Genomic DNA, 16,654 nt, shown 5'->3' with positions numbered 1-16,654 from the left:
GTGCAACAAAACCCTTCATTAACAAACATAAGATCTTCATTAGCTGGGTCTGGATTCCTACCCCGCAGTCAAACAGCCAACACTCGCCATTATGCTGGACTGAGTTACAGGCACACTTTGACATTACAGAGGTTTTGTCTCCAAGAAAAACAGAATAGGCTCAACAGGACAGTAGAGTTATCTTCAGGACTGTGCCATCACTAGCCATGACTGTGATGGGAGGAGGTGTAAGGCCTTGCTCTCACTGCCTCCGCACTGTCTGAAATAAATGTCTTATTCCTCACTCTTCAACTGCTTACTCCAATTAACGGTCACAGGGGGCTGGAGCCTATCCCGGCAGTCAAAGGGCGTGAGGCGGGGTGCACCCTGGACAGGATGCCAGTCTGTCACAGGGCCACATATAGACAAACAAACACACTCACACACCTATGGACAATTTAAAGTTTCCAATCCATAGAACCTGCATGTCTCTGAATGTGGGAGGAAGCTGGAGCACCCGGAGGGAACCCACACAAACACAGAGAGAACATGCAAACTCCATACTACTAAAAAGGCCACAGGTGGTAATCTCACGACCTTCTTGATGTGAGGCAGCAGTACTAACCACTAAGCCACCATGCTGCCCTGTCCTTTCCTCTACTTTACAAACTGAAAGTCACAAAACCTATTAAAAAGAACTTGTTTAGATATGACAAGGAAAATAACATGTGGACCTGAGGCAGGTGTCCACCTCAGGAAAAGCTGCTCTATACGTCACTATTATTTTTATCATTATTACTATTACTATACTATTATTTTGTAAACCATAGTGACTGATGCATCTGTGGTAATCTCTTCTTCATTGTTCCTCAGCTTGGGCTGTGGACTGTTTGAGGTAATGAAACACGGAGTGATTATGAAGAGGTACTTCAGTGCATTTGGGTAGAAATTTGAGTACAATATACTGAGTTTTAAATTGACAACAGAACTGATTGTAGCAGGACACTGAAACATGGAGTGAATAATTCAGGTAAAAAAATAACTCTTGAAAACAGGATTCAAGGCAATGCTGCAAATGACCAACAGATAATGTAAATGCCACTGTATGACATAATGGTAATGTTCCAGTTGCAATAGAGCATCTCTGTTTACATACTGCAACTGTGTGAATAGAGGCGGTGCAAATTCAAAACAAAAAATAAAAATACAGAGCCAACAGCCTTCATAAAGCAGAAACGCATATAGCAGCACAAGAATGTTCATCTACAATGACGGACAAAGAATAATCATACCAGGAGAGCTTCACTACATTCATCATCACAGATAGAGATCAACCACAACAATAAATCTTCTGTATGCATTTAGTATTGGGTTCAGTGTGTTCCTAATCACATGACCCACACATGGAGACACTTCACACATACTCACCAAGCAACATATGGTATGAAATTAATGTCATCTGCTAATTACTGTGCAATGTGCTTTCAAGATTTCGTATGCAATTATTACTCAAGTTGTGTGACAGTTTTGCAGAACTGTTAAATGCTTTATAAATAGAATTGTTCTTTGTGTATTTTTCTTCTCTAACTGCAGTATTTGTTCATCACAAACCTGTAAAGGAGTGCTGGTGGACAAAACAACCACCAGCAGATGGGGAACCTATTCTCATTCCCTCATCACACACTCATCTTCAACCGCTTACTCCAATTAAGGGTCACAGGAGGCTGGAGCCTATCCCAACAGTCAGAGCGTGAGGTGGGGTACACCCTGGACAGGATGCCAGTCTGTCACAGGGCCTCCCTCATCATATCCATACAATAATAAGAATTTTAAAAAAGAAGAAATAAATAGAACTTCACAAAACTGACTGACTACCTTCAATATAATGGAGTCATCATTAGCGTTTAAAGCAGACTATAAATTTCATGAACCTCCATCATCTCCTTGAAGGAGATGATGATGATGCTGCTGCATATAACATGTGCACACCACAGCATGTACCGACTTAACATAACATCCATTTGATGTATGTATTTTTTATTTTATTTTTTTTTTAAATCAGCTCTTTAACAGGATTTTTGTACATTGCTGTGGTGTACTCTAATCATTGCAGTTTTTTGTGCGCTGATTACTGGGAAAGTCCTACATAAATTAATAACAACAATGAACAAGTGATTTTTTTCTGTATATGTTACAGGATTGCCCTAACTACTAAAAAACAAACAAACAAACAAACAAAAACTCCAGAAGATACTGTACTACATGCCTTGAATATTTTTTGGCGAATATTACAGCCTTGTGTATGTTTTTATGTCTGAGTACACACGAGTCACGAGATTTGTCTTTCTGTCCGTTACTATTTGTCTATTTTGTAGCTGCTCAATTCTTGTGTGCAACTGATCATTTGGGCAGAATGCATTTTCCCCTGCAGGCCATCTTGATCAATATGCACACTTTTTTTTTTTTTTTTTGCATTAACAACAGTATATATATATATATATATATATATATATATATATATATATATATATAAACTCTAAACATCTCAAAGGTGTGAAATTGTCAACTGTGTCTGCCAGAATCCTGATGTAATGTGAACCTTTGCAGGAGATACAGTTTAGCTCTATGCCTGAGTGCTGAAAATTATGGACAAGGATCAGGAATCGTACAACTCCTGATGAGGTGTTCTATAGCATTGTTACAGAATAGCTATTTCCATTTGAATGTGCTTCCCTTTCAAGTGTTGCTTCATCTTTCAAATGCAACTCCAATAAATTTTGTATAAATGTATTAATCTAGCAACAGTAAGCTGTTTGCATTCCCCATTTTCTTAAACTGAAGTACACACTATAATTTCTCAAAGATCTACTGTTAAAAGTGAACTGAAAAAAGTGCAAGGTTAATATAATAACAAGGGGCACAGTGATGGGTGTTCTACTTTGTCTTGGGGCTGCAGTTTAAGCCTGGCCAGTCATATGTGTCTGGTAAGAACGAGTCATAACTGGTGTTCCAGACAGTAGCGCGAACAAAGCCGTTCTTGTCAACAGGCTCAGGATAATGGAAGGCCATTCCTTTAGTGTAGAGGTACTCCATCACCTATAGTAAGAGTCACAATTCAACATCAGCAGTAGAGGTAACAGGCACATATTTAAGATATGAAATTCTGTCAGTCAATAAAAATAATTTTAGGGAACTTGCCTTGATAGCCATCTGGACAGAGACCTCTCTTATGTTACCAAGAGGAGGGTACAGTCTGCCTTCTTCAAGCTCTTTCTGTGTCACCTGCTCTGCCAGTGTCTAGGAGATTAAAAAAAAACAAAAAACAAACAACAACAAAAAAACCCTTACTTTGAAGGCCCAGATGTAAACACTTTGTGCCACATTAGCCTCACTTTAACACAATAGTAACCACCATATTGGAACAGTACAAATGCAAGTATAAACCAATTCAAATCTAAACTGGTACAAGGTTCTTGAGTATATTCAGCTAAATTATCTGCAGATTTTTTTTTTACAAACTTTGTTTATAAACATTGCCAATAAAGGACAAAAAACATCAACAAACATGACATATAGTTGATAAATTTGTATAAAAAAAAACAAACAGAAAAGGCTTTACAAATGTAAAGTCATTATTATTATTTAGAGTTATGGTCTCTGGTTTCATAGTCTATTCAGAAAGCTATGACCACTGGCACCATCATGGTAGAACCATAGATTGTTTTGTGTGTGTGTATGTTGTGGACATTGTCAACAGTGGCCTGGACCTTCCAATTATTGAAATAGTGATTAAACATTTTCAATTTCAATTTATTTTCATTTATATAGCGCCAAATCACAACAGAGTTGCCTCAAAGCGCTTCACACAGGTAAGATCTAACCTTACCAACCCCCAGAGCAACAGTGGTAAGGAAAAACTCCCTCTGAGGAAGAAACCTCAAGCAGACCAGACTCAAAGGGGTGACCCTCTGCTTGGGCCATGCTACAAACATAAATTACAGAACAATTCACAGAACAATTCACGGACAAATATACAAGAAATGCTATTGGCACACAGGACAGGAGGATCGCCAACACGAATACAACTCCCATCTCTGGATGGAGCTGCACCTTAAACAGAGAGAAAAAAATAGAATCAGGCATCAGAAAGACAAAAAATACTGTATAATTTGGCAGCATTAAACAAGAAAAACAGAGAAATACTAAGGTGATCGCCGGCCACTAGCCCTAAACTTCACTAAAAGACCCAGAATTTAGGTAAAGTTGAGGCTGCAGCCCGCTCCAATTACGAATAAATGAATTAAAAGAGTAAAAAGCATAAAACAAAATTGTACCAGTATGCTAGCCATATGAAAGGGAAAATAAGTGCGTCTTAAGTCTGGACTTGAAAATCTCCACAGAATCTGACTGTTTTATTGACGCAGGGAGATCATTCCACAGAACAGGTGCATGATAAGAGAAAGCTCTGTGACTTCTTATTCACCTCTGGGACACAAAGTAGTCCTGCACCCTGAGAACCTAAAGCCCGGGCCGGTACGTAAGATTTAATTAGGTCAGCTAGGTAGGGAGGTGCCAGTCCATGAATAATTTTATAGGTTAGTAGCAGAACCTTAAAATCTAATCTCACTGGGACAGGAAGCCAGTGAAGAGATGCCAAAATGGGTGTAATGTGGTAGTACTTTCTGCTTCATGTCAAGCGTCTGGCTGCAGCATTTTGAACCAATTGGAGACCCCTAATGCTAGACTCCGGTAAACCAGAAAATAGAACATTGCAGTAGTCCAATCTAGAAGAGATAAATGCATGGATCAGGGTCTCAGCATCAGCCATAAACAGGATGGGACGAATCTTCGCTATATTTCGCAGGTGGAAGAAAGCAGTCCTAGTAATATTTCTAATGTGGAGGCCAAAGGACAATGAAGGATCAAAAATTACCCCAAGGTTCCTCATTTTGTCAGTGTGATGTATGATACACGAGCCGAGGCTGAGCGTTAACTGGTGAAATTGATGTCGATGTCTCACTGGACCAAGAACCATCATTTCAGTCTTATCAGTGTTTAAAAGTAGGAGGTTTCTAGTAGGGATGTGAATCGTACAACAACTCACGATTCAATTCGATTCTGATTCTTGGGGTGACGATTCGATTCAGAATCAATTTTCGATTCAAAGAGCTCTGAGAAATAGTTATATTACTTAAAAAATGTTTATGTTTAAGAAAATGCAGCTTTACAAGGTTAATCAAGTGATTCTAGATGTAAATTTACTTAACTGCTTTGCTCGTTCAGAGTTGGCTGGCAGTTTAGCGAAGCGCTGCTCAGTAGTTGGCAGACCGCTGCTCCACTTCTTTTAGCTCCAGGTGACGGCGTCGCATGTGGGCTTGCAAATTTGAAGTGTTTCCGAAGTACTTGACTTTCATTTTGCAGATTTTGCACACTGCATAAGTCATGTCAAGCTCCTTCTTACGCAGCAAATAATAAAATCCAAAATGCGCCCAAACATTTGCCTTCAGCAAAGACGGTGCTGGCTGAATTAGCTCTTCATCCGCCATGCTAAGTTGCAGCTCACAAATGTTTGAAGCACGCCGGACGCTCCCCTCACGGGGACACTGTAGTACAGAAGCCGTTGCCTGACAAACAGTATACGCAACGAGTAAGCAAGAAAATGTTTTAAAAAATGCTTTTTAAAAATCGATTCTTGGACATTTTGGATCGATTCAGAATCGTAATAAATAAGAATTGCGATTCGGACGTGAAAAGATTTTTTGCGGCACCCCCAGTTTCTAGGGGGGTGCTGCAAGGCAATCTTCTAAGGATTTTATGTGAACGAGATTACCAGCAGTTATCGGCATGTATAACTGAGTATCATCTATATAGCAGTGAAAGGTAATCCCAAAACGCCGCAATATGTGCCCAAGAGGTGCTATATAAAGGGAGAAAAGCAGGGGGCCTAAGACAGACCCCTGTGGAACCCCAAATTTCATGTCACAAAGGCTAGAGGTAGTGTTACTGTACAAAACACAGTGTGAAGGACTGATCAAGTATGACGTCAGCCATGCAAGGACACTCCCAGTAATCCCAAAATGATTTTCCAGCCTATCAAGTAGAATATGATGATCCACTGTATCAAATGCAGCACTGAGATCTAACAGCAACAGAACCGTAGTGGTGTCCGAATCCATTGTAAGCAGAAGATCATTCACTACTTTAGTGAGAGCCGTCTCTGTGGAATATTTTCTAAAAGCAGACTGCAGTGGCTCAAAGAGATTATTCTCAGTAAGATAGTCTACGAGCTGCTGTGACACCACTTTTTCCAGAATTTTAGAGAAAAATGATAGATTTGATATCGGCCAATAGTTTTTCAATACACTAAGGTCAAGATTAGGTTTCTTAAGTAATGGTTTAATCACTGCAGATTTGAAACATTTAGGAACAGATCCAGAATTTAAAGAAAGATTAATAATTTCCAGCACAGTCAGCCCAAGAGTGGGCCACAGGTCCTTAAGCAGTTTTGTTGGTATAGGATCAAATAAACAGGTTGTGCTTTTTGTTGACATTACGAGTTTTGTCAGCATGCCTAGTGAGATACTATCAAATTCTTTAAATCTAGGTAATACCTCAGTAGTGGCGTCCACCTCAATAGCAGGGTGTAGTGGCTGGGTTAAGGCATGCTGGGATATGTTTAACCTGATGTCTTCTATTTTCATCCCAAAGTAATCCAGGAAATCTTTTGCTGTAAAAGGAGAGCGAACTACAGGTGGTTGTCTATGCATAAGTGTTGCCACCGTGTCGAACAAGAACTTTGAGTTATGCTTGCTTTTGCTGATAAAATCAGAGTAGTAAGTCCGCTTTGTAGCCAATAATGCAAGCTTATAGTCTAAGATAGCATCACGCCACGCAAGGTGAAATACGTCTAATTTTTTATGACGCCATTTCCATTCTAGACCTCTTGCTTTATGCTTGAGGTCACGCAGCTAATCACTGAACCAAGGTGACTGTGATTTGGGGGAGCATGGTTTTAACACAGGTAGTGCAATCATGTCGAGTGTAGTTTTGAACACCGAGTTTAAACTATCCACAAGTCTGTCTACTGACTGGGTATTTGTCAAATGTGAAGCTAAGACATCAGGCAGTCTAGCTTCGAGTTCAGTCTTAGTTGAGGAGTTGATGCATCGCCGTAATGATATATAAGGTTGTTGTTCCACTAAACATGGCAGCGATACTGTAAACTTAATAAGTGAGTGATCAGACACCACTGATGTAAGAAGCATGATGTCAATATTCGTGACAGCAATACCATGTGCGAGAACCAGATCCAGGGTATTTCCACGAATGTGTGTCGAATCCCGAATGCATTGCCGAAATCCTAATGCATCCACAATTTCCATAAATGATTTGCAGAGGGGATCAGAAGGCTTATTTATTTATTTATTTATTATTTATGAATGTTAAAGTCACCAATGATCAGAATGTTATCTACACTAGTTGACAAGTTAGAGATGAACGCACCAAATTCATCTAAGAATTCAGAATATGGGCCAGGAAGCCTATATACAGTGACAAAGTAGTACGACTGATTTTTATTCTGACCTTGGCAATGTGTAATATCCTGCGCAGAGCGGAGAATCAGATGCTCAAACGAGTTATATTTGTGACCCCCAACAGCTAATAAGCTAAACCTAGATTTATAAATAAGAGCAACACCCCCGCCTTGCTTCTCATCACGAGGGACGTGACTAAATGTATATGCTGGTGGGCAGTCCTCATTTAAGGGGAGGACAGCTGTAGGTTTAAGCCAGGTTTCACATAGCCCAATCATATCTAAGTGATGATCAATAATTAGATCATTGAACAACAATGATTTTGAGGAAAGTGATCTTATGTCAATGAGACCCAGTCTAAGGACCTCAGTGGGGTTGACAGTTGAACTGTTTGGGTTTAGGGGTGGTTCCGGAGTAGCATATATAAGATGCCTAGATGTAGGTTTAAGTTTGAGACATTCCACGCACGTTGTAGGTAGCAGACACAAAATCTTTGCCATTGCTGGAACAACCACTGGGCCATCCTCAATTTCAACATCATCCAATATAGTAATGGGTATTACGTTTGGAAAGCATATCCCTCTATTATTTTTATGGACACGACTACGGAAGCAGGCCAGAGTGTCAACTTGATGAAATTCCCTCCCTGGCAAATAAACTGCACTATCACCATAGTGGATTTTCTGCACTAATCTCCCCACTAAGCTAATGGATTCCACAGCCACATTTGTCATAAGCCTTCCAGGGTATCTAATCACCTGCTCCGTGGCCTGCTGTAGATTCCCAATTTTACCCTCCCTGTAGAGTTCTATGTTCGCAGACAAGGTGGCGGCGCCTTCCCCAGTGGGGTGGAGGCCGTCCGGCATCAGCAAGCCACAGCGCCCCCAGAACGAAGGCCAGTTATCAATAAAGCTAAAGCCTTGCTGTCTACAAAACGGTGCCAGCCACCTATTTAACGATGTCAGCCTGCTAAACGCCTCATCAGTACCCCGGGAGGGGAGGGGACCAGAGACTATTAATCGATGCCAACACATCTTTCTGGCAAGGACACAAGTCCTCTCTATGTCCATTTTTGTGACCTCTGAGTGCTTCATCCTGATATCATTGGTGCCTCATGTCATGTTCCTTCGTTTGTCTTCCCTTCTGCAGCGTCAGCACCCTCAGATGAGATGCAATGTCGGGAGCTCTGGCCCCAGGAATACATTTAATGTCAGCCGGCGTCTGTAACCTGACTATGCGGATGATAGAATCCCCTATCACTAAAGTCCGGTGTTTCGGCCTGGAGACAGGAGTGGAAGTCACTTGTGGGCTCAGAGAATTCACATCAGGCAAATCCAAGGGGGAGAACTGATTCACAGTTCACACTGGCGAGTGTGATCGGGGTGCCGCAACCGGGCACCAAGCCCTATGGGGCTTCCTCCGCATAGCCACAGCCCGAAAGCCTTCCTCCACAGCCGGCGTTTCTAAGCTGATACTAATGGGCTCGCTAGCCGGCCCAACACTAACCTCATCTGGAGTGCCCGTAACATCTAACTCCACTGAGCTAAGAAGCTGCTCTAACTTCCGGACACGGCTCTAAGAGACCCACCCTATCTTCCAACATCACGCAGGATTTACGGAGGGTGTAAAGTAGGATTTGTAGTGTACTTTTGCACTAAGAAATTCAAGAATGTAGCCAAGCAAACACGACCTAACCAATAATGGTTAAGCTAACCACTCCAAAGCTCACACAGACGCAAACAAATTAATTAAAATTCACAGCAGTTACACTGAAGAACTAACAGAAGTATTAAACAGGTAAAAAAGCAGCAGCTATAAAATACACTAAACAGTTAACAGAAGAATAAAAAAATGAAATGAAAAAATGATGACGGGGGTCCGAAATAGCTAACGCAAGCTAACCGCTAGCGAAAATGCTAGCCGCTCCTAAGATTTTACACAGGAGTAAAATAATTACTTAAAATTCACAACAGTTCAACTGAAAAACGAACAGAAGTATTAAACGGGTAAAAAAGAAACAGCTATAAAAAGTAACAACAGGGGGAGGGGAGGAGTCGACCTAGCTAGCGAATGCTAACCGCTAGCGAATGCTAACTGCTAGTGATTCACAACAGGACTGTTGTTAAATAACGTTCAGAGTAGATACAATTAATAACCAGAAGAGTGCTAAACAGAAATAAAAGAAGCGTATACAACTGTGTGAAGTTTAGAGTAGCGTCACGGCAACAAACAATCCATCAGAAGCAAGTTGCCAGATCTGTAAACATCCATTACATTTCACCAAAACCGAAAATGTAGCAGCTTTGTTGCCACATCTGCTTGCTAAAGGTATCAGACACAAACCTTACATATTTTTATATCACTTTCAAAACACGAGTGCAAAGACTCTTAAACAAACTATCTCTACATTTCAATAAACCCACCAACAAAACTGTATGTCAAATCTTAAAATTGTTAAAAAATATGCATGCCAAAAATAAAAATTAAATAGGTTTGGCCATAATGTACCATCCATAGACCATTTAAGTGATCATGTGACGTAGTGCTGCATTTACACATAACGACGACAAGTCATGACTGCCACGAAGTATACATTCTTGGCCGCTGATCACGAATGTGATGATTCGGGGCAGAGGTGTCAGGTGTCCTCAGGAACTGCTGCAACCTGTTACCAGGCGTTACAATTAATGGCACGTGTTGCTGGAGAATGATCAGGAACCATTACGCACGGTCAAGAATAATGTTCCGCATTGTTGCGTGTAACAGCGCATCGTTAAGTTCTGTCACACTGTGAACGAGGTGAATTGTCTCTACACACACACACACACACACACACACACACACACACACACACACACACACACACACACATTCATCCAACTGTTGCTAATAATTCAGATCGCTCCAGTTTTTCAGAAGAACTTTGTGACTGCATGCGTAGTTGGGCTCTGTGCCATGGAGTGGTGCAGAGAGGAGGAGACGGACAGAGGCAGATGTGTGGCTTCTGGTCCAAACATCAGGCACATGCAGCAGGTGTAACACCTGCAGGAGCGCGCTGAAGAGCACTGAAATTAGACTTTTAGCTGACTTGGTGTCAGCAATCAAACTGAATGTGGTGCAGCAGGGTTTAATTGTGCACACGCTTCTTCCTCCGTCGGACTGGAGGAGGTGCAGAGATGTCTGGCTGCACGTGAGTCTCCTCTCGCTCCTCTGGCTCAGACTCGTTCTCCCGCTCATCGGTTACAACAGCAAGCGGAACACCTGCAGGAGCGTCCTGAGGAGCTTCAGCAGGAACTGTGGAAAGACACTTGGCCGACTTCACGTCACTGTTCTTCTTCGGCATACTGCATCAAACTGAACGCTGTGGAACCGAGTTTAATTGTGTGCACGTGACAGAAAACTGATTTGTCATGGCGAGCAGTGAAATGTGACGCTGCGTTACAAGTTGTGTCAAAACTTGACAGTTTCCGTGTCACTTCGTAATAACGCGTGACAGTATGGGCTCCAAGAACCATCACAGGAACCACTACGAACATTGTCACGTTCTATTAAGGATCACTACTCATCAAGACGGATCAATACACTCAGATGCGACCACCACAAATTAGGGTGGTGCGTGACATTCACTGAAGATTTTTTGACAGGCAAAAACATGCTCCACGAATATCAAGAATATCACGCACCAACACGCACTATTAAGAAACCTATTCAGATGCGTTAAGTCACGTTAAGAATGTCAGGAATGTGTCACGAATGACAGAAAAATGACATTCGTAACACGTCTTGCTTATGTGTAAACGCACCATAAGCAAGACACATGAGCTCAGAAAGAGAGAAAACTTAGATGGAGAAAGTATTAAAAGAGAGTGAGCCAGTTTAAAGAGATAGACTGAAAAATGCTAAGTGATGAGTTCTGACCTTGGCAGCCTCCAAAAACACCATGTCACTGATATGTCTGACTCCACTCAGGATCACTGCCAGGGCCACGCCTACAGTGCACACAGCAACATTTCCACTCATGTAGAGACATTCAACAAGAGGAATCATTTCACTTTACAGGAGATTTCATAACTATATTTGACTACATGTTAATGAAGCAATAAATTGCTTAAAACTGCTTGCATTCAAAATCAAACATTTTGATGAAAAACTATAATCTGAAACAATTTGAAACCACACTACAAATACTCAGGTTTTGGTACTACTTAACACAATGTGCTACTAGCTTGCGTTAATCACAATCTTAACTTAGTTCAGGTAGTCCATATGTATGTGCTGATCACCTGGGAAGATGTAAGCATTATTTCCTTGTCCAGGAGTGAAGACCCGACCATCAGGTAAAGTCACTGGATCAAATGGGCTGCCACTGGCAAAAAGACACCTACCCTTTGGGAGACAGACACAAAGGGTAAATGTCACAAGTGGACAAAGTAATGTACAGTAGGGTGTTCCAAAAAATGCCAACTGTAAAAAATTTCAAATCTCACCCACCAAAAAGTTTCTTTTGGCGAGTCATTCTCACATGTAAAATTGTTTGCCAATCAGAAATTATTTAGAGGTGGCTCAAGGTCACCAAACATTGAAAATCTACCTGCGACAATATGCATTGGTGCAACATTTGAAATGTCATATCTCTGCCACTGTTAGAACTATTAGATCACTACTTTTCATTTGTGTACAATTTCCTTTGGTAATTTAGAAATTAGCAGCAGATTTGGTGCCTGATGTTTACTGCAGTGAATATACAATTCCAAACTTGGCTGGTTTTGACAGTGTTTTGCAGATCTGAAACCTGGAAGACTAGGAAGTGAACGAAAACTATAGCAGTGTATGGACACTCACCAGTTTTGGTCTTTCTAAACACTAGAAACATTGATATATTCCATATGAAAGCATCACAGTAACATATTACATACCTTTAACCAGCAGCTGATTTTCAGTATTCATATAAGTATTTTCATTGCACTAATTATACAGAAATGATAAAAACGGCCCTAACAGAGTGTTTTTTTCCTTCAACATTTATGATTAATCTGTAAGCACTTGCAGAATGCAGAAAGTTATCAACAAAGTACCAAAAAATATTAAACAAAGCCATAAAGGCAAAATAAAAAGTAAGTAAACACAGTATTGTAAATATAACATGTAAATAAATTGTCTAACTGACCAATATAGGCTGACTATGAAGCCCAGCTTCTGCACAAATTGGGTTTGGAGCCAAGTTTGGACCTGTATAGTCACTGCAGTAAACATCTAGCACCCAATCTGCTGCTATAATTTCTAAATTACCAAAATAAACTGTACACATCTGAAAAGTAGTGATCTAATAGTTCTAAAAGTGGCAAAGATATGACATTCCAATTATTGCACTGATGTCGATTGTCGCGGTTAGATTTTCAGTGTTTGGTGACCTTGAGCCACCTGTAAATAATTTCTGATTGGCAAACAATTTTACATGTGAGAAAGACTCATCAAAAGGAAACTTTTTGGTGGGTGAGACTCGAAATTTTTTAAAGTTTGCATTTTTTGGAACACCCTAATGTACAGTTATATGAACAGACTTTTGAAAGAGTCAAACTGATTAAAACAGATGGAACAGCAATTCCAAACTTCTGATGTCCACCAAGGGTTGTCGAGTACTCAGAATAACAGTTATGTTATTCACGTTGTGACCTGGACATTACCTGGATCTGGATTCCACAACACAATGCAATAATTGCATACTGATCCAGAATGGTCTGACTGATCAAGATGTTGCAATTTGATATTTAATTCACAAGCTGAAACAAAATAGTGTCTTCCTGATCTTGGTTGTACATTGTGATATCGTATCCATTAAGTAGTTTCGACATAATCCTTAAACGTTCACAACGTGAAATCCTAATCCAGATCGCCTCCAAAATTTAGTGGAGTCCTCCAAGGCCTAACAGCAATGGGTGGTGAAAATGTGGTGAAAATCCGTTTAGTAGTTTTGACATACAGTAGTGTTCAGAGTAATAGTAGTGCCACGTGCAATGCAATTTTAATCTGTATTCTCTAAATCTCTGGTTAAAGAACGTTCCATTTTCCTCAGACTTTCAAAGGGAGCGCATGTTCAACAGGTGCTGACTTCATCCTTAAACAGGGTGACACCTGATTCACACCTGTTTGTTCCACAAAATTGACGAACTCACTGACTGAATGCCACACTACTATTATTGTGAACACCCCCTTTTCTACTTTTCTTTACTAATAGCCCAGTTTCCTAGCCTTAAGGGTGGTCTTGTTGGATTTGTGAGAATCTACTGGTACCTTGTTTCCCATGTAACAATAAGAAATATACTCAAAACCTGGATTAATCTTTTTAGTCACATAGCACAACTATTTTTCTGAACACTACTGTAAATCTCAAAATCTGCCAAAGTAAAGCATACAAATCGAAATCCTGATCCAGAATCCAGATCACCTCCAAAATTCAGTGGAGTCTTTCATGGCCTAATATCTATCTGTGGTGCAAATGTAGTGAGAATTTGTGAAGTAGTTTTGACATAATCCTTAAAAGCCTACAGCAGTGTTCAGAATAATAGTAATGCTATGTGACTAAAAAGATTAATCCAGGTTTTGAGTATATTTCTTATTGTTACATGGGAAACAAGTTACCAGTAGATTATCACAAATCCAACAAGACCAAGCATTCATGATATGCACACTCTTAAGGCTATGAAATTGGGCTATTAGTAAAAAAAAAAAAAAAAAGTAGAAAAGGGGGTGTTCACAATAATAGTAGTGTGGCATTCAGTCAGTGAGTTCGTCAATTTTGTGGAACAAACAGGTGTGAATCAGGTGTCCCCTATTTAAGGATGAAGCCAGCACCTGTTGAACATGCTTTTCTCTTTGAAAGCCTGAGGAAAATGGGACGTTCAAGACATTGTTCAGAAGAACAGTGTAGTTTGAATAAAAAGTTGATTGGAGAGGGGAAAACATACGCAGGTGCAAAAAATTATAGGCTGTTCATCTACAATCTTCAATGCTTTAAAATGGACAAAAAAAACAGACGCATGGAAGAAAACAGAAAACAACCATCAAAATGGATAGAAGAATAACCAGAATGGCAAAGGCTCACCCACTGATCAGCTCCAGGATGATCAAAGACAGTCTGGAGTTACCTGTAAGTGCTGTGACAGTTAGAAGACGCCTGTGTGAAGCTAATTTATTTGCAAGAATCCCCCACAAAGTCCCTCTGTTAAATAAAAGACGTGCAGAAGAGGTTACAATTTGCCAAAGAACACATCAACTGGCCTAAAGAGAAATGGAGGAATATTTTGTGGACTGATGAGAGTAAAATTGTTCTTTTTGGGTCCAAGGGCCGCAGACAGTTTGTGAGACGACCCCCAAACTCTGAATTCAAACCACAGTTCACAGTGAAGACAGTGAAGCATGGTGGTGCAAGCATCATGATATGGGCATGTTTCTCCTACTATGGTGTTGGGCCTATATATCGCATACCAGGTATCATGGATCAGTTTGGATATGTCAAAATACTTGAAGAGGTCATGTTGCCTTATGCTGAAGAGGACATGCCCTTGAAATGGGTGTTTCAACAAGACAATGACCCCAAGCACACTAGTAAATGGGCAAAATCTTGGTTCCAAATCAACAAAATTAATGCCTCGCAGATGTGAAGAAATCATGAAAAACTGTGGCTATACAACTAAATACTAGTTTAGTGATTCACAGGACTGCTAAAAAAGCAGTTTGAACATAATTTGAGTTTGTAGCATCAACAGCAGATGCTACTATTATTGTGAACACCCCCTTTTCTACTTTTTTTTCCTAATAGCCCAATTTCATAGCCTTAAGAGTGTGCATATCATGAATGCTTGGTCTTGTTGGATTTGTGAGAATCTACTGAATCTACTGGTACCTTGTTTCCCATGTAACAATAAGAAATATACTCAAAACCTGGATTAATCTTTTTATTCACATAGCATGACTATTATTCTGAACACTACTGTATATAAAGAGAAATCTTGATGCAGAATCCAGATCTGGATCACATCCAAACTTCAGTGGTGTCTTCCATGGCCTAATATCTATCTGTGCTGAAAATGTTGTCAAAATCCGTGCAGTAGTTTTGACATAATCCTGCTAACAGTCAAACTGACAAATAAATAAATGCCGATGATTTTATTACATCCTTGGTGGACATAAAAATTGATATTTTTTAAAACAGTTTATAAACAGTCAAAGAGAAATGCAAGAATAGGGCATAAAATGTGACAAAAAATTAAAATAAAATCATGTACATCAGTAAGAGTGTAGGCATCCTCTGCTGTGCATTCTGCTTTAGTGGTTGGGTTACTCAGAGCAAAGATGATTGGCCGTTCATTTAGTGTACCCATGGCTTTGATGACATCATGGGTGAAGAGTGGTCCAGCTCCTGCCACACCTGAAAAGTTGGGAGAAAATCTGGTCAGTCTGTTCTCAAACTCTCAATATGGCACAAGTGAAACAGGTAAGTAAACATTGTGGATTCCAATTTTTCCTCAAGGCATGAATTTCAGATTTGCACAATATAAGAGAGGAATAACGAGCTTGAGGTTACTGAGTAGACCATTATGATGATTTTATACTCCATCTGGCTACACGTAGAAAACATATTACTAGAATATATAAGTGTACTTTGTCAACTAATGCACGTCACACTTCAAGTGTAGTAAAGTTTCTGCCAGCATTTTTACCAAGGCTCTAAACATTTTTGTGAGTTTTGAAACACAGCTCCTAAGAGTAGGCACACATGCAGTGTTGTTTACCATCTTAATGACAAATGGCCAAACTTCTCATGAATTCTAGATATATATTTTAAAGATACATTTAACTGACTACAAGCTATGTAATATGTTACATTATACAAAACTACAAAGCATAAACACTGCAAACTGAATAATACACAGCTTGCTTTCATTATTTGCTGAAATAAAATGTATTACCGGTATAACATAGCTATTATCTGACGTGTCTGGGCACACCGTTTAGATATTAGTCCTAAAAATGTACATACGATTGTTGTTTTGAGCTCTACAGTAGTGTTCAGAATAATAGTAGTGCTATGTGACTAAAAAGATTAATCCAGGTTTTGAGTATATTTCTTATTGTTACAT

At 40.0% G+C, this 16,654-nt stretch overlaps 1 protein-coding gene across 2 annotated transcripts in view; it reads right to left on the bottom strand.

Moving 5' to 3' along the window:
* Positions 1-2,893: 2,893 nt before the first annotated feature.
* Positions 2,894-16,654, bottom strand: part of me2 (malic enzyme 2, NAD(+)-dependent, mitochondrial) — a 95,668-nt gene continuing 81,907 nt past the window's right edge. For both annotated transcript variants that reach the window (XM_034170495.1, XM_034170493.1), the window contains exons 11-15: positions 15,800-15,942; positions 11,798-11,900; positions 11,433-11,503; positions 3,178-3,276; positions 2,894-3,075 (exon numbers count right to left, since the gene is read on the bottom strand). In XM_034170495.1, the coding sequence (XP_034026386.1) occupies positions 2,914-3,075; positions 3,178-3,276; positions 11,433-11,503; positions 11,798-11,900; positions 15,800-15,942 (578 nt within the window). In that variant the 3' untranslated portion in view covers positions 2,894-2,913. The remainder of the gene's footprint in view (positions 3,076-3,177; positions 3,277-11,432; positions 11,504-11,797; positions 11,901-15,799; positions 15,943-16,654) is intronic.

This window comes from Thalassophryne amazonica, chromosome 5 (assembly GCF_902500255.1).
Source record: "Thalassophryne amazonica chromosome 5, fThaAma1.1, whole genome shotgun sequence".
NCBI lineage: Eukaryota > Metazoa > Chordata > Actinopteri > Batrachoidiformes > Batrachoididae > Thalassophryne > Thalassophryne amazonica.
The sequence above is the reverse complement of the archived record's forward strand: the minus strand, read 5'-3'. Positions and strand labels throughout refer to the sequence as shown.